This window comes from Ascaphus truei, chromosome 6 (assembly GCF_040206685.1).
Source record: "Ascaphus truei isolate aAscTru1 chromosome 6, aAscTru1.hap1, whole genome shotgun sequence".
In the NCBI taxonomy this organism is placed as follows: Eukaryota; Metazoa; Chordata; class Amphibia; order Anura; family Ascaphidae; genus Ascaphus; species Ascaphus truei.
Window position 1 is genome coordinate 47385675 of NC_134488.1, and position 20656 is coordinate 47406330.

General features: G+C 50.4%; 1 protein-coding gene across 4 annotated transcripts in view; it reads left to right on the top strand.

Moving 5' to 3' along the window:
- NECTIN1 (nectin cell adhesion molecule 1) overlaps positions 1-20656 on the top strand; it is a 120618-nt gene that overhangs the window by 92643 nt on the left and 7319 nt on the right. For 3 of the 4 annotated variants that reach the window (XM_075604140.1, XM_075604142.1, XM_075604143.1), the window contains exons 6-8: positions 13228-13375; positions 15005-15092; positions 18004-18114. In XM_075604140.1, coding sequence (XP_075460255.1) covers positions 13228-13375; positions 15005-15092; positions 18004-18114 — 347 coding nt within the window. The remainder of the gene's footprint in view (positions 1-13227; positions 13376-15004; positions 15093-18003; positions 18115-20656) is intronic. The other variant, XM_075604144.1, reaches the window with a different exon arrangement.

Below are 20656 nucleotides of genomic sequence, written 5' to 3' on the forward strand. Positions count from 1 at the left end.
ACCAACAGGTCAGGTTTCCAGTATATCACTGCTTCAGCACAGGTGGCTCAGTCTTCGACTGGATGACTCCAGTTCTGAAGGGCCGCCAACAGGTCAGGTTGTCGCAATATCCCTGCTTCAGTACAGGTGGCTCAGTCTTTGACTGCACCCCCTGTGCTGAAGCAGGGATATCCTAAAAACCTGAGCTGTTGGGGGCCCTTCGGGACTGGAGTTGGCCACATTGTGCAGAGCATTACGGGCAGTAACAGCCGCAGAGCGTCACTCCCCATGAGGCCAAACACATTGTAGTTAGAAAGCAGAGCGATGGCCAGGTCTGTCCCGTCTCACCGGCCGGCTGTCACGCAGGTTTAGCCTCCACGGGCTCTCGGTTGTAACGCTGTCACGGCCAGGAACGCAGGCCGCCGCACGGCTCCAGATTTCACCGCAGGGCTCGCCGACCGGAGAGGTCACAAGGAGCCACGGGATAAAAGGGAAAGGAAGCTGTGCAGAGTGTGTGGCACAAAGGGGAAACAAAATGGTGATATTAGCGCTAAGAACTAAACAATACTTATTGGTGTACAATAATATAAACACCTGAATACCTTAAAATAATAAGGCAAGGCTGCCAAGAGATGCTGACCCAAGAACAAAGTCAGTCATAATACACACAAAAAACAAATACAAACCAGCACCTAAAATTGTCCAAAGATAGTCTATCGGGGATCCAATTGGACCGGGACACACAGATCCACTTCTAGTCTTGTGCTTCCAGAGTTGTGACCACGACCGGATGTGACGTGATATGTGGAGTCAAGCAGAAAACTAAATCATAGTGCAAACTGCTACCCAGAGGGACATACAGTACAAACACTAAACCAACAACAGATAAAACATAGTGCAAACTGCTACTATTAGGGACATACAGTACAAACACTAAACAAACAACAGAGACAGATACAGGCAAGGCTGACTAAATAGAAGAGCTAATTTTAATACAACAGGTCATTTTAAAATACAGTTGAGAACACAACAGCAGGCAGCTGGTCCGGGTTATTCTAAAACCAAAATCCTACTCACGACAAGTCAGAAGTAAATGCGCGGTGCATTATATACAGCACATTGCACGCACAGTTAGAGATAATATATATTATAGGCGTATGTAACAGTTACAGACCAGATTAAAGTGTGAGACAGCTTGAGTTAAGAAAGAACTTAGGCCTCGTCCAGGGTGGCGCTGAGCGGTCGGGGGCGCTCACGCTGGCCGCGATGAAACACATTGCGGCAATGTGTGTGGCCAACGTGAGCAAGCGCCTGCGCCCGCTCAGAGCAAGCAAATCTGAATGTGCCGCTTGCAAGCGCGTCACGTGAGCGGCTCGCCCCAATGAGGGCGAACAGCTCCGTGATGTCGTGGCCGCGCCCCCCGGCGAGCGCGCACCTAGCCGGCCACAAATCGCCCTGCCTAGCAAGGCGCAGCGCACGAGCGCCAGTTCCCTGGCTGGCCATGCTTGCACGTTGCCGCTAAGCGCACTTGGCACCCCCGGCCATGCCTCCCCCCCCCCCAGCCCGCGCTCATGCTTATAGAGTTGGTGACGTCACCGCTCTCGAGCATGAGCGCGCTCAGCAGCAGTGTAGCCGCAGCCTTAGACTGATGGCGGCTGTGAGAGTCTCCGGTAGACTGTTCCAGTTTTGGGGGGCACGGTAAGAGAAGGAGGAGCGGCCGGATACTTTGCTGAGCCTTGGGACCATGACCAGTCTTTTGGAGTCAGATCTCAGATTAGTGTGCATTGTGTATTAGGATTGTTTCCGATGACTGATGAGAGAGGAAGTTCACTTACATTTGTAGAAGAAGTGATCACATTTATTTTTATGGAGCGTTTCTTCCGAGATACTGGGGGTGAGATGAATAGGAACTCGAAAGAAGCTTAGAAACGGTGTAAGCCCCATACATACATGCTCAGTGTCCGTGTGCATGTGATGTACAGCCGCTTATTTAAGAGATCAGAACATGAAATCTCACTTGTGTGGGTTCTGAGACCTTAACAGTCAAGAGGGTCAGTTACACCCCACCTTAGCCCACGATACACGGGTGAGCGGGGCTCTGGGTTGCCCTGTGCAGTGACACCCACCTTACCCACGATACACGGGTGAGCGGGGCTCTGGGTGCCCTGTGCAGTTACACCCACCTTACCCACGATACACGGGTGAGCGGGGCTCTGGGTGCCCTGTGCAGTTACACCCCACCTTACCCACGATACACGGGTGAGCGGGGCTCTGGGTGCCCTGTGCAGTGACACCCACCTTACCCACGATACACGGGTGAGCGGGGCTCTGGGTGCCCTGTGCAGTGACACCCACCTTACCCACGATACACGGGTGAGCGGGGCTCTGGGTGCCCTGTGCAGTTACACCCCACCTTACCCACGATACACGGGTGAGCGGGGCTCTGGGTGCCCTGTGCAGTTACACCCACCTTACCCACGATACACGGGTGAGCGGGGCTCTGTGTGCCCTGTGCAGTTACACCCCACCTTACCCACGATACACGGGTGAGCGGGGCTCTGGGTGCCCTGTGCAGTTACACCCACCTTACCCACGATACACGGGTGAGCGGGGCTCTGGGTGCCCTGTGCAGTTACACCCACCTTACCCACGATACACGGGTGAGCGGGGCTCTGGGTTGCCCTGTGCAGTTACACCCCACCTTACCCACGATACACGGGTGAGCGGGGCTCTGGGTGCCCTGTGCAGTGACACCCACCTTAGCCCACGATACACGGGTGAGCGGGGCTCTGGGTTGCCCTGTGCAGTGACACCCACCTTAGCCCACGATACACGGGTGAGCGGGGCTCTGGGTTGCCCTGTGCAGTTACACCCACCTTAGCCCACGATACACGGGTGAGCGGGGCTCTGGGTTGCCCTGTGCAGTTACACCCACCTTAGCCCACGATACACGGGTGAGCGGGGCTCTGGGTTGCCCTGTGCAGTGACACCCACCTTACCCACGATACACGGGTGAGCGGGGCTCTGGGTTGCCCTGTGCAGTTACACCCACCTTACCCACGATACACGGGTGCGCTGGGCTCTGGGTGCCCTGTGCAGTGACACCCACCTTACCCACGATACACGGGTGAGCGGGGCTCTGGGTGCCCTGTGCAGTTACACCCACCTTACCCACGATACACGGGTGAGCGGGGCTCTGGGTTGCCCTGTGCAGTTACACCCACCTTACCCACGATACACGGGTGAGCGGGGCTCTGGGTTGCCCTGTGCAGTGACACCCACCTTACCCACGATACACGGGTGAGCGGGGCTCTGGGTTGCCCTGTGCAGTGACACCCCACCTTACCCACGATACACGGGTGAGCGGGGCTCTGGGTGCCCTGTGCAGTGACACCCACCTTAGCCCACGATACACGGGTGAGCGGGGCTCTGGGTGCCCTGTGCAGTTACAAGCTCCCTCTATCCCTGCAGTGGGGGGAGAGGGAGACTTTCTGCTCTCTCACGTCTGGGCCCAGATGTCAACAGCTGCATCTCCTCCAGTGAATGTCAGCAGCTGCTGCTATCCCCCCCTCCCGTTAGGTGCCCTGTCACTCCCCTTTCCCCCCATAGAGTACCATGCCCCCCTCTTCCCCCATACAGTGCCCTGCCCCCACATAGAGTGCCATGCCCCCCCTCTCCCCCCATAGTGTCCTGCCCCCCATAGAGTGCCATGCCTCCTCTCCCCCCTTACAGTGCCCTGCCCCCACATAGTGCCATCTAACCCCTATCCCCCACATAGTGCCCTGCCCCCCATAGTGTGCCATGTGCCCCCCCCCCCCCCCCTACAGTGCCCTGCCATCAATGGTTGGGTCCAGATGTCAACAGCTGCATCTCCTCCAGTGAATGTCAGCAGCTGCTGCTATCCCCCCCTCCCATAAGTGGCCCTGCCACCCCCCTCTCTCCCAGTGTCCTGCTCCCCCCCACCAGAGTGCCATGCCCCCTCTCCCCCCCCCCCCCGTACAGTGCCCTGAAAGCAATGGTTTAAGATCTACCGCCTTCTCCTACACCCCCCCCCCCCCTCCTTGAAAAGCCTGTCCTGGGTCGGTTCCATAACAGGACGTCTGTAATCTGCGCACAAACTCCCCGGGATTAAAGGAAAGCTGCAGCAAGGTCCTTTCTGTTTTATAGACACAACAGAAATGCAGAATAAAGTCAGGTAATTAGCGCGATGTTCAAAGCACGGGGAAACTTCCAGACACATTAAGGAAGATGGCGGCGGGACCGCGAGAGCACCCAGCGCATTCCTACCGGAAAATCCGGTCTTCTCAGCACTGTGTGTGAGTGACAGACAGGTACACGCTTACAATTACACGCAAACTGCACGAGACGTGACATCATACTACAAAGCTGGAAGATTCAGAGGAAATGGCCAATTATGGTCCTGAAAGTGTGGGGTCCCTCATTCACCCTCTGCCTTCTTCCTCCTACACCGGTGACATGGGATAAGTGAGCTGAGTTTATGGGGAGTGGGCGGCAGGAGGTTAGCTACCCCTGCCTGCTGGGGGAAAGCTTTTAACCCCCGCTACACAGCGCTGCAGGAACCTCTGGCAGCAAAGGGGTTAAGAATGATGGATTGCTCAGGCCTTTTTTGGTCTCTTATTGGGTCACAAATGGCGTCTCTAAGGATTATGGGATGTTCTTTGCGATGTAACGGGGGCACAAATGGACTGATCCAAATCTCATTGCCACAAACAAACGCTTTGGTTGATCCACAAAACCTGTATCCTCTCCTCTTCCTACGTTCCCCTCCTCTTCTTACTGTCCCCTCCTCTTCCTGCCATCCCCTTTTCTTCCTACCTTCCCCTGCTCTTCCTACCTTCCCCTCCTCTTCCTACCTTCCCCTCCTCTTCCTACCTTCCCCTCCTCTCCCTACCTTCCCCTCCTCTCCGTACATTCCCCTCCTCTTCCTGCCATACCCTCCTCTCCCTACCTTCCCCTCCTCTTCCTACCTTCCCCTCCTCTCCCTACCTTCCCCTCCTCTCCCTACCTTCCCCTCCTCTCCCTACCTTCCCCTCCTCTCCCTACCTTCCCCTCCTCTCCCTACCTTCCCCTCCTCTTCCTGCCATACCCTCCTCTCCCTACCTTCCCCTCCTCTTCCTACCTTCCCCTCCTCTCCCTACCTCCCCTTCCTCTTCCTACCGCCCCTTCCTCTTCCTACATTCCTCATCTTCCTACCGTCCCCTCCTCTTCCTACATTCCTCATCTTCCTACCGTCCCCTCCTCTTCCTACCTTCCCTTCCTCTTCCTACCTTCCCTTCCTCTTCCTACCTTCCCCACCTCTTCCTACCTTCCCTTCCTCTTCCTACCTTCCCTTCCTCTTCCTACCTTCCCACCTTCCCTTCCTCTTCCTACCTTCCCCACCTCTTCCTACCTTCCCCTCCTCTTCCTACCTTCCCTTCCTCTCCCTACCTTCCCCTCCTCTTCCTACCTTCCCCTTCTCTTCCTACCTTCCCCTTCTCTTCCTACCTTCCCCTTCTCTTCCTACCTTCCCCTTCTCTTCCTACCTTCCTCTTCCTACCTTGCCCTCCCTACCTTCCCCTTCTATTCCTACCTTCCCCACCCTACCTTCCCCTCCTCTTTCTATAGTCTCCTCTATCTTGCTTGATTAGAAAGACTAGGAGAGTGCTTTTTGATTTAAAACTCCGGCCATTATACCGCACATAACAGGGCCTGCAGAACAGCTTCCTTTTGCACTGTGGTTGACTTTGCTAACACACAAGTGCAAATACAGTGCAAAGGGTTCCCTGTCACTCGCCTGCATCCCTGCGAGAGATAGCTCTGAGCACCCCGCTCTTTGCGCGGTGATATAGAAAGTCTTTCTGAATAATCTGCAATACTATAAAGCAGGGGCGGCCATCTCCAGTCCTCAAGGGCCACCAACAGGCCAGGTTTTCAGAATATCCCTGCTTCAACACAGGTGGCTCAATCAGTGGCTCGACTGAGCCACTGATTGAGCCACCTATGCTGAAGCAGGCTCTCTGAGCCACTGATTTAGACACCTGTGCTGAAGCAGGGATATCCTGAACACCTGGCCTGTTGGTGGCCCTTGAGGACTGGAGATCCTGCTTTATAGTATTGCAGATTGTTCGGAAAGACTTTCTATATCACCGCGCAAGGAGCAATCTCTTCCTATGCCGTGCAACAAAACGGTTTATTCTCCTGTGCTTTGCAGCGTTAAACCATCTTGCATAAACTTAAGGAATAAAATGAACATTATAAGGAGCTCGATACTCTGATACAGCCACGAGCCACATTTTGCTTCCACGCTGGGGAGGCCTATTCCCCGCCAGCCACTCGCAGAAATAACCGGCCCATGGTTCCCGCTAATGGCCCAAAAGAGCAGCCGATGCAGCTAATGCCAGCTGAGGTCGAGGTATAGGGTGTCGCAGAAGAAGATAAAGTGCACTAAATCAGGGAGGCGAAGGTCAAATTATCCCTGGGGGGCGCCGCTGTACAGAGCACCCCGCCTGGCACCCACTGAGAGGCAAACTCTGACCCCGTCCCAGTGCACGTGGCACGGGCATACTCTGCCCGGATACAGGAGCGCACCGACACCCGGAACAGCGCCCCCATGTGCATCGGTACCTCCCCCTTCCCAACACGGCTTATACGTGGCTAGCGTAGCCCAGGGGGACTCGACTACAGTCCTCAAGCCACACCCAACAGGTCAGGTTTTCAGGATATCTCAGCTTCAGCACAGATGGCTCAATCAGAGGCTCAGTCGTAAATTGAGCCTCTGATTGAGCCACCTGTGCTGAAGCAGGGACTGATTGAGCCACCTCTGCTGAAGCAGGGATATCCTGAAAACCTGACCTGTTGATGGCCCTTGAGGACTGGAGTTGAGCTCCCCCTTGTGCTAGAGATTGTGATGAAGAACCCACTAAATTTGAAGGGACCGTTGAAAGTATAAAAGCTGACAGAATACACCCACCCTTCACAGAGCCCTGAGACCCCCCCCCCCTCCCCCAGGCTCCCCGTCCCCCCCAGGCACAGCTGTACTCGATTATACGGATGACTGTAAAATTCCTAATGAATTCTGCGTATCCTTTCCCTGTGTAACCCTTCTCTGCCAGGAGGGCATGGAACATTGTGCGCTGAACGAGCCCCCCAGAGAACAATGCTAATGCTATTAGGAGAGGGGGTTAACAAGAGGCTCTCACTTTAGCAGCATGTTTATTATACAGAGATACCCTGCTATTAGGAAGGAGACCCACAGCCACATGTGGCCTAACGCTGACAGTGGGATGTGTGCCAGCTGTTGGATGATGGTATGCAGCCTTCATATAGCCCAACACACAGCTCCCTTTATGCAGAGGGACTACCATATCAACCCCCATGGGTGTTATATGGAGGGAGTGCACTGATCTGAGGCTCCTCTATACAGAGTCTCTTTGTATAATGTTATTTATGACAATACAAGGTAAATACATGACAAACAATGGGCAGAGGTGCCACAGGTAAAGTACCACCTGAGGCAAAGCCCCCAAAAACTTATAATCTAAAGGCTCTATCAATCCCCATGGTGTTATAAGAAGGGAATGTCCTAAATCTTGGGCATGTCTGTTTGGAGTTTGCACGGTGACTGACTTGGTCCCTAATCCGTTCTCCGCCTGTCCTGTTCTGCGTTACACGCTCCGTCACTCTTACCCAAAGGCAGCCTGTCATAAACACATGTTCTGAGGGGACTCCTTTTATTAGCTATGGCAGGGGGATTCAACGCCAGCCCCCCCCCCCCCCTCCCACTCCCTGCCAGTCCACCCCCCCCCACAACAGGTCAGGTTTTCAGGATATCCCTGCTTCAGCATAGGTGGCTCAATCAGTCCCTGCTTCAGCACAGGTGGCTCAGAGGCTCACCTGTGCTGAAGCAGGGATATCCTGAAAACCTGACCTGTTGGGGGCGGGGGGGGGGGGGTTGAGGACTGGAGTTGCCCACCCCTGGTTTTAAACAGTTCCATAAAACAGATGGAATCAGACTTAAACATTTGGGTGTTTTGGGAAATTAAGAAGTTTCTTTATATTCATCAGAACCGTTGAATGAGGGACAGGGGTTTGTTGAATTTTGACGGGGGGTTATTGAATGGGGGACAGGGGGTGCGTTGAATGGGGACAGGGGGTGCGTTGAATGGGGGACAGGGGGTGCGTTGAATGGAGGATGGCGGTTTGTTGACAGACGTGCTTGTCAATAAAGTATGAACTCCTCTTCCAGCCGCACCCTGCTAGAACCGAGCAGAAGCTCTGCCTGTGCAAACTCCCGCAGAACAGCCAGTGATACCAGACAGAGGAAATGAAACCTCACAAGTCTCCGGCTCCCCGGGCTACACACGGACTGTAACACATGACAAATCATTTAAAAATAGTTCTATGTGTCTGATTCTTACAGGAAAAGGTTGCAATTTCCCAGAATCCTCTCCTTAACCCTGTCACTGCCGAGGATTTGAGTCTAAGTAGGTAATTCTGCTTCAGTAATAATAATGTGCTTCTTACAGAGTACGCCACGCTGCACAAATATTTATTTCAGGCACCGAGTCCCTGCCCTGAAGAGCTTACAATCTATTTTTGAGGCACAGGGGGGTGGATTGACTTGCCCAAGGTCACAAGGAGAGTTGACATTTGAATTGGGTTCAGTGTCCCTCGTATTGCTGAACTTCTTCCGCCTCACCCATTATGTCCAGCAGAGGGCGCAGCCAGCAGCAGTGCCAGGCAGAGGATATGGATGAGACATTTGCATGCACAGGGCACAGAGAGCGGGCAGGTGTGTATCTTACCAGCTCAGAAGGGTTGCCACCTGTCCCTGGAATAAAGGCACAATAGCAGCAAGTCCAGGTGTTTCCATTAGCATGGGAGGTGTGAGAGAAAAGGGAAGAGCAGAGTATTGTATAACCCTTTCACTGCTAGAGGCCAATTCATTAATGCACCAAGGTACCTATATTAACATGCTATGTGTAAATAGGAGGAGTTATATGGAGAGGTTGTATAGGGTAATAGGAGGAGTTATAGGGAGAGATTATATGGGGTAATATGAGGAGTTATATGGAGATGTTATATGGGGTAATAGGAGGAGTTATAGGGAGCAGGTGTATGGGGTAATAGGAGGAGTTATATGGAGAGATTATATGGGGTAATATGAGGAGTTATAGAGAGAGGTTATATGGAGTAATAGGAGGAGTTATAGGGAGGGGGTATATGGGGTAATAGGAGGAGTTATGGGGAGGGGGTATATGGGGTAATAGGAGGAGTTATATAGGGAGGGGTTATATGGGGTAATAGGAGGAGTTATAGGGAGAGATTATATGGGGTAATAGGAGCAGTTATAGGGAGAGATTATATGGGGTAATAGGAGGAGTTATAGGGAGAGATTATATGGGGTAATAGGAGGAGTTATAGGGAGAGGTTATATGGGGTAATAGGAGGAGTTATATGGAGAGATTATATGGGGTAATAGGAGGAACGCTTTTTATTGAAAAAAAATTCCAACATTACATTCCATAGAAAAACATTTCAAACAAAAACAAAACCTGCACATTATGTACAAACTTATATTATATAAATATTAACTCAGCATTTGTTCCACCTTACTCCTCAACAGCAACTTCACATTCCTTTTATACACATTTTAATTTAAACTAAATAAAAGCCTTAACTATGATATTATTAGCTGCAACCTTTAAAGGATTAATGAACAAACATTAAGCCCCCCCCCCCCCAAAAAAACCAAAAAAAAACACACGGTATTACTTTTTCTTTTTCCCCACATTATCACCCAATGACCCAAACCTCTTGACGGTCACTGAAGGTGGGATCATGTCCGAGTCTGTCTCTCTGGAAACATCCATAGTATGTTCCTCTTCGGATAAGGAAAGTTCCTGTACATCATCAGAGTCCTCAGCTTTTGACCCCCAATCCTTTCTGAGAGCAGAAAAACGGTTTTTCATAGCTACCTGAGGAACTTTACCAGCGGGACCTGCAGGAGGACGTCGAAAAGTCCCTCCAAGTTTTTTCACCATGCTCTTCTTCCTTTTCTTTTTTCCCTGTGCCCAAAGCTGCTCACTTTCTTTTTCTTTATTATTATTTTCCCTCACTTGGGTTTCCATAGTAGGATCATCTGATTCCCCAGATTGTTCCCCTGCTGGGAGTAGATTTGAGGAGATTCCTTCTAAGGGGTCTTCTGACATTTCCTGGGCCTTGTTTACACTCACAATAATTGTTTTTTCTGTAAGAGTATCTGGGCAAACTGCATCCACAGGTGGTCCAGGACTAGCTCCGTCCCCAGGAGGATCTAAGCAAGCGCCATCCCTAGGCTGAACCAGACCAACCCCATCAGCAGGCGGATCCGGACATATTCTGTCTGCAACTTTCAGGGCCCGGTCGTAAAGTGCTTCATTGTCTTCGAAGTCCACATCCTGCTCCCATACTTTTGAAATATTATGCCAGGCTTCTGCGCAATTCGTGTATGAATGTCCAAATTTATCGCATAAATTACATCTGATGTTTGTACAACTTGCCCTCTCGTGGCCCAAGGAGTGGCACAAATTGCATTTTAGAACATCACAAGACATGCTTAAATGTCTGGCTGAACCACATCTATGGCACAAGGTTGGCTGCCCATAGTAAAAACAATTTCCTTTTTCTCTTCCTATGAAGAAGGAGTTGGGCAAATGCTTTGTAACATTGCCATGTCGCCAAAGTCTGACTTGCACCTTCCAACCTCCAACCCAAATTTCTTCCGAGTCCATAATCCTAGTAGGTGGAGCTAGTACTTCACATTGTCTGCCAAGCCATATCAAAATATCTGATATTGGGACTGATTCGTGTCGGAAGAGAATTGTCACCGACTTTGTTTCCGGTTTGGACACAGGAATAGCAGCAAAGGACTTCCATAATTCTGAATTTTTAAGACTCATATTTTGTCCAGAAATAGTCCAGAGCCTGAGGTCTCTTAAAGCTGACATCGTATTCGCATGAACCTGGAACATGGATAAGGGCATAAATGTCATCTGCACTGAAGCCCAAAGATTCTTTCAATAGATGTTTTCCTACAAAAATCCTGTCAGGCTTCATCTCCTCTGCGCCCTTATATCTCAACTTTACCACGTTCCTTCTTTTTAAAGGTTGTGCATTTCTGGTCACAGCGCTCACAAAGGGATCTCCCACTCCAGGCTGAAGGGGGTGCTGTGTGAACTGGGGTTACCTTGATGCAATTACTTTGCCTTACCCCACCTTCTGATTGGGCCACTCTATCAGGAACTGTTTGGATAGGAGCAGCACTTTCAGTCTCTACAACCTTAACTTCACTCCCTGGCACTACAGGGTTAATGCAGTCTCCATTGCTGCTAATTACCATCTCTCAGAGTTCTGAATCCCAGGACCAGCTAATAAGCATGGGTGTGGTTCTGTAAGTCCAGGTGAGCATGGGTTCTCTGGCTCACTGCTCTCAGGCACAAACTCCATTTCCAGCTGAACTCCTCTCAGAGTTTCTAGGTTCTTGCTTTGCTGCTCTCCAGATTTCTTTGTAATTTCTTTAACTTCTCCCAGCGTGGGAGTCTGAGATAACCCAACATCACCGGTGTCTGCTGCTTTCTTTGCATGCAATGGTCTTTTAATCAGATCTTCTGCTATTAACCCCTGGGATGCTGGAAGCTCTGGAACAGATCCTTGCTCACAGTCTGATACACCCTGAGGTGAGTCCCCTTCCCTGAAGTCTTTGGACCCTATTACAGGGCTGTTACCTTCTCTTGTGGAAACCTTTAGCTTCCGGTCCTTTGCTTTCTTTTTTTTAGCAGCTTTACCCTTTGGGGTTTTCTTGGCAGTTGATTGAATTAAACTGTCAGGATCTGAATCAGAATTTTCCTGGGATAAGTTCTCTGTTTTATCTTTAGACTTTGCAGACTTGTTCTGGGATCTAGTTTCTCTCCCACTTCTTGTAGGCGTCTCCAAACTTATCTTTTCTTGTGAGCATTTAATGGGGTTTTGGCTACCGTTTCCACAATATGAATCTGCACCTTGTTCTGCACTTTGCTCTGCACCCTGCTCAGCATTTTGCTCTGCGTCCCGCTCTGCACCCTGCTTGGCACTTTGCTCTGCACCCTGTTCAGCACTGTGGGTTAGCATTTCAATAGTTTTTAAAAGGGAACGTTTCTGTCTGACTGGAACCCCTGTTATTTTAGCAATCTCACCCCCCAACCGGGTTAATTCAACATGCAGATGATTTATTTGCTTCTTGCGCGTGTCTACCTCACGACCACGACATCTCTTTAACTTAATATTTTCTATTTCCAATTCTTCTACCTTCCTGTTATACTTCTTCAATAAAGCTCGTTTCTCTTCTTTTTTTAAGCAGATTCTGTTCTGCCCCTTCCTTTCTCTCCAAACTCTCCTGTACCTTGCATTCAGCCTCACCAAGGCCTACACCACTGCTGCAGCCTGCGGCCTCTCCTACTTCCATCTCCAACACACAGCCACCAACCCCTGGGTCTAAGGCCACCCTGGCTCCCCTGCAGGAGCTCACCTGCAGCCCATCCTGGAGGAGTTAAAGGGAGGGGGTATATGGGGTAATAGGAGGAGTTATGGGGAGGGGGTATATGGGGTAATAGGAGGAGTTATATAGGGTAATAGGAGGAGTTATATGGAGAGGTTATATGGAGTAATAGGAGGAGTTATAGGGAGCGGTTATATGGGGTAATAGGAGGAGTTATAGGGAGTGGTTATATGGGGTAATAGGAGGAGTTATAGGGAGCGGTTATATGGGGTAATAGGAGGAGTTATAGGGAGCAGTTATATGGGGTAATAGGAGGAGTTATAGGGAGAGATTATATGGGGTAATAGGAGGAGTTATAGGGAGAGATTATATGGGGTAATAGGAGGAGTTATAGGGAGGGGTATATGGGGTAATAGGAGGGGTTGTTTAGGGCTATAGGATTATTTACAAGAAACATATGAGTTGGAGCCATTCCTGCTTTTCTGCGTCATTTTTGTAAATATTCTGTCAGAAACGATCTCTGTTAAAAACAAGTTGCCTAACAAACTCTTTATTTTTGCCAATTGCATTATCTGTGCATCTTAACGTACTTTCCTTTGCACGGACACATGGACCCGAGGCGCGATTATCACAGAACCCGCCTGTGGCCTCGCTATAAGGGCGGCGTGATGCCGCGATGTTGCAGTAAGGGGGTAAGATGCTAAGTGATGCTCTCTCTGTATTACTTGTTTCAGACAAGCCGCTGCCCCAGGGGACCCCCGGGGGCCTGTTGGGGATCCTGGGCGGTGTCGTCGCTGCTCTGCTCATTATCACGGCGGTAGTGAGCGCGTTCCTCGTGCGCAGGAGGAAGCAGAAGCAGCGCTCCGACACGGACAGTGATATGTGAGTGTGTTTGTGGCAGCACGCGAACACAGCGGGCACTAATGCAAAGCTCACACAGCTGCTCACACACATGCACCAACGCACAGCTACACACCAACACACAGCTACACACCAACGCACAGACACAGATACACACCAACACACAGATACACACAGACACAGATACACACCAACACACAGCTACACACCAACACACAGACACTGATACACACCAACGCACAGCTACACACCAACTCACAGCTGCACACCAACACACAGCTACACACCAACACACAGACACTGATACACACCAACGCACAGCTACACACCAACACACAGCTACACACCAACGCACAGATACACACCAACACACAGCTACACACCAACACACAGACACTGATACACACCAACGCACAGCTACACACCAACACACAGCTACACACCAACACACAGACACTGATACACACCAACGCACAGCTACACACCAACACACAGCTACACACCAACACACAGACACTGATACACACCAACGCACAGATACACACCAACGCACAGCTACACACCAACACACAGCTACACACCAACACACAGACACAGATACACACCAACGCACAGACACTGATACACACCAACGCACAGCTACACACCAACACACAGCTACACACCAACGCACAGACACTGATACACACCAACACACAGCTACACACCAACGCACAGCTACACACCAACACACCGCTACACACCAACACACCGCTGCACACCAACGTACAGCTACACACCAACATACAGACACACACCAACGCACAGCTACACACCAACGTACAGACACAGCTACACACCAACACACAGCTACACACCAACACACAGGCACAGCTACACACCAACGCACAGCTACACACCAACAGACAGCTACACACCAACGCACAGACACAGATACACACCAACACACAGCTACACACCAACACACAGGCACAGCTACACACCAACGCACAGCTACACACCAACAGACAGCTACACACCAACGCACAGACACAGATACACACCAACACACAGCTACACACCAACACACAGACACTGATACACACCAACGCACAGCTACACACCAACACACTGCTAAACACCAACGCACAGACACAGATACACATCAACACACAGCTACACACCAACACACAGACACTGATACACACCAACGCACAGCTACACACCAACACACCGCTACACACCTACGCACCAACGCACAGCTACACACCAACGTACAGCTACACACCAACACATAGACACAGCTACACACCAACGCACAGCTACACATCAACACACAGCTACACAACAACGCACAGCTACACAGCTACACACCAACGCACAGCTACACACCAACGCACAGCTACACACCAACACACAGCTATACACCAGCACACAGCAACACACCAACACACAGCTACATACCAACGCAAGGACACAGCTACACACCAACACACACAGCTACAGACCAACACACACAGCTACAGACCAACACACACCTGCACCATCTCGTTCTATTAATAGCACTGTCACTGACAACTAATTAACAACGGCGCCTTTTTTTGTTGCCCCTAATAAAAATTCCCTTTGGCGTCGGAGACATACGGATATAATGCCCGTCTTTCCCTTTAGGGCGGATCTGCCCCCGGCTCACAAACCAGTCCCACCGCCGAAGAAAAAACCCGACATGAAGACCCATCTCACAGCTCACGACATCCAGGTACTGATCCCCAATCCCACCCCAATCCTACCCCAATCACCCTGATACTGCAGGACATCCAGGTACTGATCCCCAATCCCACCCCAATCACCCTGATACTGCAGGAAATCCAGGTACTGATCCCCAATCCCACCCCAATCACCCTGATACTGCAGGACATCCAGGTACTGATCCCCAATCCCACCCCAATCACCCTGATACTGCAGGAAATCCAGGTACTGATCCCCAATCCCACCCCAATCACCCTAATACTGCAGGAAATCCAGGTACTGATCCCCAATCCCACCCCAATCACCCTAATACTGCAGGACATCCAGGTACTGATCCCCAATCCCACCCCAATCACCCTGATACTGCAGGACATCCAGGTACTGATCCCCAATCCCACCCCAATCACCCTGATACTGCAGGAAATTCAGGTACTGATCCCCAATCCCACCCCAATCACCCTAATACTGCAGGACATCCAGGTACTGATCCCCAATCCCACCCCAATCACCCTAATACTGCAGGACATCCAGGTACTGATCCCCAATCCCACCCAAATCACCCTGATACTGCAGGACATCCAGGTACTGATACCCAATCCCACCCCAGTCACCCTGATACTGCAGGACATCCAGGTACTGATCCCCAATCACCCTGATACTGCAGGACATCCAGGTACTGATCCCCAATCCCACCCCAATCACCCTGATACTGCAGGACATCCAGGTACTAATCCCCAATCACCCTAATACTGCAGGAAATCCAGGTACTGATCCCCAATCCCACCCCAATCACCCTAATACTGCAGGACATCCAGGTACTGATCCCCAATCCCACCCCAATCACCCTGATGCTGCAGGAAATCCAGGTACTGATCCCCAATCCCACCCCAATCACCCTAATACTGCAGGAAATCCAGGTACTGATCTCCAATCCCACCCCAATCACCATAATACTGCAGGAAATCCGGGTACTGATCACCAATCCCACCCCAATCACCCTGATACTGCAGGACAGCCAGGTACTGATCCCCAATCCCACCGCAATCACCCTAATACTGCAGGAAATCCAGGTACTGATCCCCAATCCCACCCCAATCCCCCTGATACTGCAGGACATCCAGGTACTGATCCCCAATCCCACCCCAATCACCCTGATACTGCAGGAAATCCAGGTACTGATCTCCAATCCCACCGCAATCACCCTAATACTGCAGGAAATCCAGGTACTGATCCCCAATCCCACCCCAATCCCCCTGATACTGCAGGACATCCAGGTACTGATCCCCATCCCACCCCAATCACCCTGATACTGCAGGAAATCCAGGTACTGATCTCCAATCCCACCCCAATCACCCGGAAACTGCAGGACAGCCAGGTACTGATCCCCAATCCCACCCCAATCACCCTGATACTGCAGGAAATCCAGGTACTGATCCCCAATCCCACCCCAATCACCATAATACTGCAGGAAATCCAGGTACTGATCCCCAATCCCACCCCAATCATCGTGATACTGCAGGACATCCAGGTACTGATCCCCAATCCCACCCCAATCATCGTGATACTGCAGGAAATCCAGGTACTGATCTCCAATCCCACCCCAATCACCCTAATACTGCAGGAAATCCAGGTACTGATCACCAATCCCACCCCAATCACCATAATACTGCAGGAAATCCAGGTACTGATCCCCAATCCCACCCCAATCATCGTGATACTGCAGGACAGCAAGGTACTGATCCCCAATCCCACCCCAATCACCCTAATACTGCAGGAAATCCAGGTACTGATCACCAATCCCACCCCAATCACCCTGATACTGCAGGACAGCCAGGTACTGATCCCCAATCCCACCCCAATCACCCTAATACTGCAGGACATCCAGGTACTGATCCCCAATCCCACCCCAATCACCCTAATACTGCAGGACATCCAGGTACTGATCCCCAATCCCACCCCAATCACCCTGATGCTGCAGGACATCCAGGTACTGATCCCCAATCTCACCCCAATCACCCTAATACTGCAGGAAATCCAGGTACTGATCCCCAATCCCACCCCAATCACCCTGATATTGCAGGAAATCCAGGTACTGATCCTCAATCCCACCCCAATCACCCTAATACTGCAGGAAATCCAGGTACTGATCCCCAATCCCACCCCAATCACCCGGATACTGCAGGACATCCAGATACTGATCCCCAATCCCACCCCAATCACCCTGATACTGCAGGAAATCCAGAACTCCCCAATCACTATTTATTGTCTGGAACAGGCCCGGTTATTCCAAGCCTAAAAGCTTTAGGAATCTCATCCCAAATATACTGTAATTGGCCCTGAAAGCGCAGTACGAGCGGGCGATTGTTTTTGCGATTTTGTTGTTACTTTTTTAACGTAGGATTGAAGCAGGGGGTCTCCGGCGCTGAACCCCAATAATTTCCGTTCTGAGGACCCCCTGCTTCCGGAGATACAGACCTCCGTCAGGGGTGACAGTCGCCACTCCGCTCGGCTACCAGGGTTCAAATAATGGCGTCGTTTCTAAGCTCCCGCGCCCTGCGGACCAATAGGAAGCCGTGATGTCATCCGGTTCAGCTTCCTATTGGCCTACGTGATGTGGGAGATACCAGCACCCCCTTCGGAGGTCTGTATCTCGGGAAGCAGGGGGTCCCCGGAGCTGAAATTAATGGGGTTCAGCTCCGGAGACGTCCTGCTTCATGCCAGTGTATATATATATATATATATATATATATATATATATATAATAACAAAGCACTTTAATTGCCCCTTTAAGTATGCTCAAATCCTGTAGGTTTGTGGCTCCTGATGGTAGGAGTTTGACCCCCTGTCCTATAGTAACACATATATATATATGTGTGTGTGTGTGTGTGTGTGCGCGTGTGTGTGTGTCACTGCCTCCCCAGGTTGTACACCTGGACCCTGTGAAAGCAGAGGAAGAGATAATCACGCTGCCCATACAGACTTCGTATTATGATATGTCAGCGTCAGACAGGGCCCCCTACTGCGAGCAGAGGGTAAGGCACCCAATATATACTCAACACCCTCATCCCAAGACATGTACTGTATACTGTATACACCTCATACGACAGCTCCCTGGAGCTGTGCACAAGGAATGTACTGTACACGCTGCTCTTCAGTGATTTTATATATATATATATATATATATATATATATATATATATATATATATATTACACATATACATTATATATATGTACATACATACAATGTCCATGAGTTTATGTATATACACATACTCCAAAACACTATACACTGCTTTGCATCACTATATACACCCACTATGCACTTACCGCTCCTCAAGAAGTCTCATATACATACAGTCACCTACACACACTACCAAAAACAAAAGAAAAGATACCGGCGTAATTAGTCCAATTAGGAGTTTATCCTGGATATCCAGAGGAAATAGTTCAAGTCCCAGTGATGACAACTTGTAATCCAGGGTTGTATTGATGTAGATTCCTCCGTGTGTTGGGGAACATGAAATGAAAAGAACACAGAATTTAGTGCAACACAGCTAACAAAAAATCTTAACAGACATAGACTCACAAACCAGCACAGACAAGACACACAAACGCAAAGCTGAAAAATAAAAATTGTTTAATACAACTATAAAATAATAAAATGTGGAACGATGAGGCACTGATGGAGCCTGTCCGGCGGAGTAAAACTAGAAAGCTACTCACAGGACGGCTCTAGAACACAAGCAGTGAGGCCGAATAGACCGATGTAATCTGTCCTCCCTGGGCTGAGAAATTGAAGTAGCCGCAACTTTCCTCCAAACACCGTGCTCCTCGAAACCGGAAGTGACGTCGCCGGATACTGAATACCGGATGCTCCGTCACAGGCAGGCGGGACTCTCGGCGGGATTTTCAAGCGGAGATTCTTCTTGATTCAGCTCCAAAGGATCAGCTCTCTGCACTCAGTTCTCTCAGCATCAAATCGTCCAACATTACTGTTGGGCCTCACTGCTTGTGTTCTAGAGCCGTCCTGTGAGTAGCGTTCTAGTTTTACTCCGCCGGACAGGCTCCATCAGTGCCTCATCGTTCCACATTTTATTATTTTATAGTTGTATTAAACAATTTTTATTTTTCAGCTTTGCGTTTGTGTGTCTTGTCTGTGCTGGTTTGTGAGTCTATGTCTGTTAAGATTTTTTGTTAGCTGTGTTGCACTAAATTCTGTGTTCTTTTCATTTCATGTTCCCCAACACACGGAGGAATCTACATCAATACAAGCCTTGATTACAAGTTGTCATCACTGGGACTTGAACTATTTCATCTGGATATCCAGGATAAACTCCTAATTGGACTAATTAGGTGCCGGTATCTCTTTTCTTTTGTTTCTGGTTTTTTTCTGATTGTACTATCAGCGTCCCACCAGGCTGCCTCAGACCCCATGGGGGTTGCTCTTATATAGAGTGTACATACTATCACTCCATCATTAGCGCTATTCTACATCACTTCTTTTTTCTACACACACTACCAACATACTCTTAATGCTCACCACACCACATACATATGTATACAGCGCTGTGTACACTGTCAGCCTTATATAAGAAAATAAATATAATTGTATATACAGACACACGTAACATGCACGTTGTGTTCTTCAGTGTTACCTGTACAACACACTCTTTGTGTAAGGGAATGTGTGAGTAATGAGATGCATGTGAAACATTGAGGCTAAACATGTATTAATGTCCCAGTGCTTAGGCGTGTGGCTTTGTGCTATGTGTGTTTGTCAGTGTGTGTAAATGAGTGTTATGCAGTGTAACACTTTGTGTTAGTGTGCGTCAGTGTGTATATTTTTGTCCCAGGTTGAGATCTGACCTAAGCAGACATAGCTCTTATTGTGCGATCCTCAGTATCACTAATTACATCAACACAGGAGGGGAGGTGTGAACAGCACACACTTCCACACCTTATTCACACACTGACCAAACACACACCTTTCTACTGTATACTGAAGCTCTCCTACGCTGCTCATCTCCCACGCAGCTGCTCTTCTCACACGCCCCTCTGCTGCTGCTCCTCTCCCACGCTGCTGCTCCTCTCCCACGCTGCTGCTGCTGCTCCTCTCCCACGCTGCTGCTGCTGCTCCTCTCCCACGCTGCTGCTCCTCTCCCACGCTGCTGCTGCTCCTCTCCCACGCTGCTGCTGCTCCTCTCCCACGCTGCTGCTGCTCCTCTCTCACGCTGCTGCTGCTCCTCTCTCACGCTGCTGCTCCTCTCCCACGCTGCTGCTCCTCTCCCACGCTGCTGCTGCTCCTCTCTCACGCTGCTGCTCCTCTCTCACGCTGCTGCTCCTCTCCCACGCTGCTGCTGCTCCTCTCTCACGCTGCTGCTCCTCTCCCACGCTGCTGCTGCTCCTCTCTCACGCTGCTGCTCCTCTCCCACGCTGCTGCTGCTCCTCTCTCACGCTGCTGCTCCTCTCCCACGCTGCTGCTGCTCCTCTCTCACGCTGCTGCTCCTCTCCCACGCTGCTGCTCCTCTCCCACGCTGCTGCTCCTCTCACACGCTGTCCCTCACATACGTGT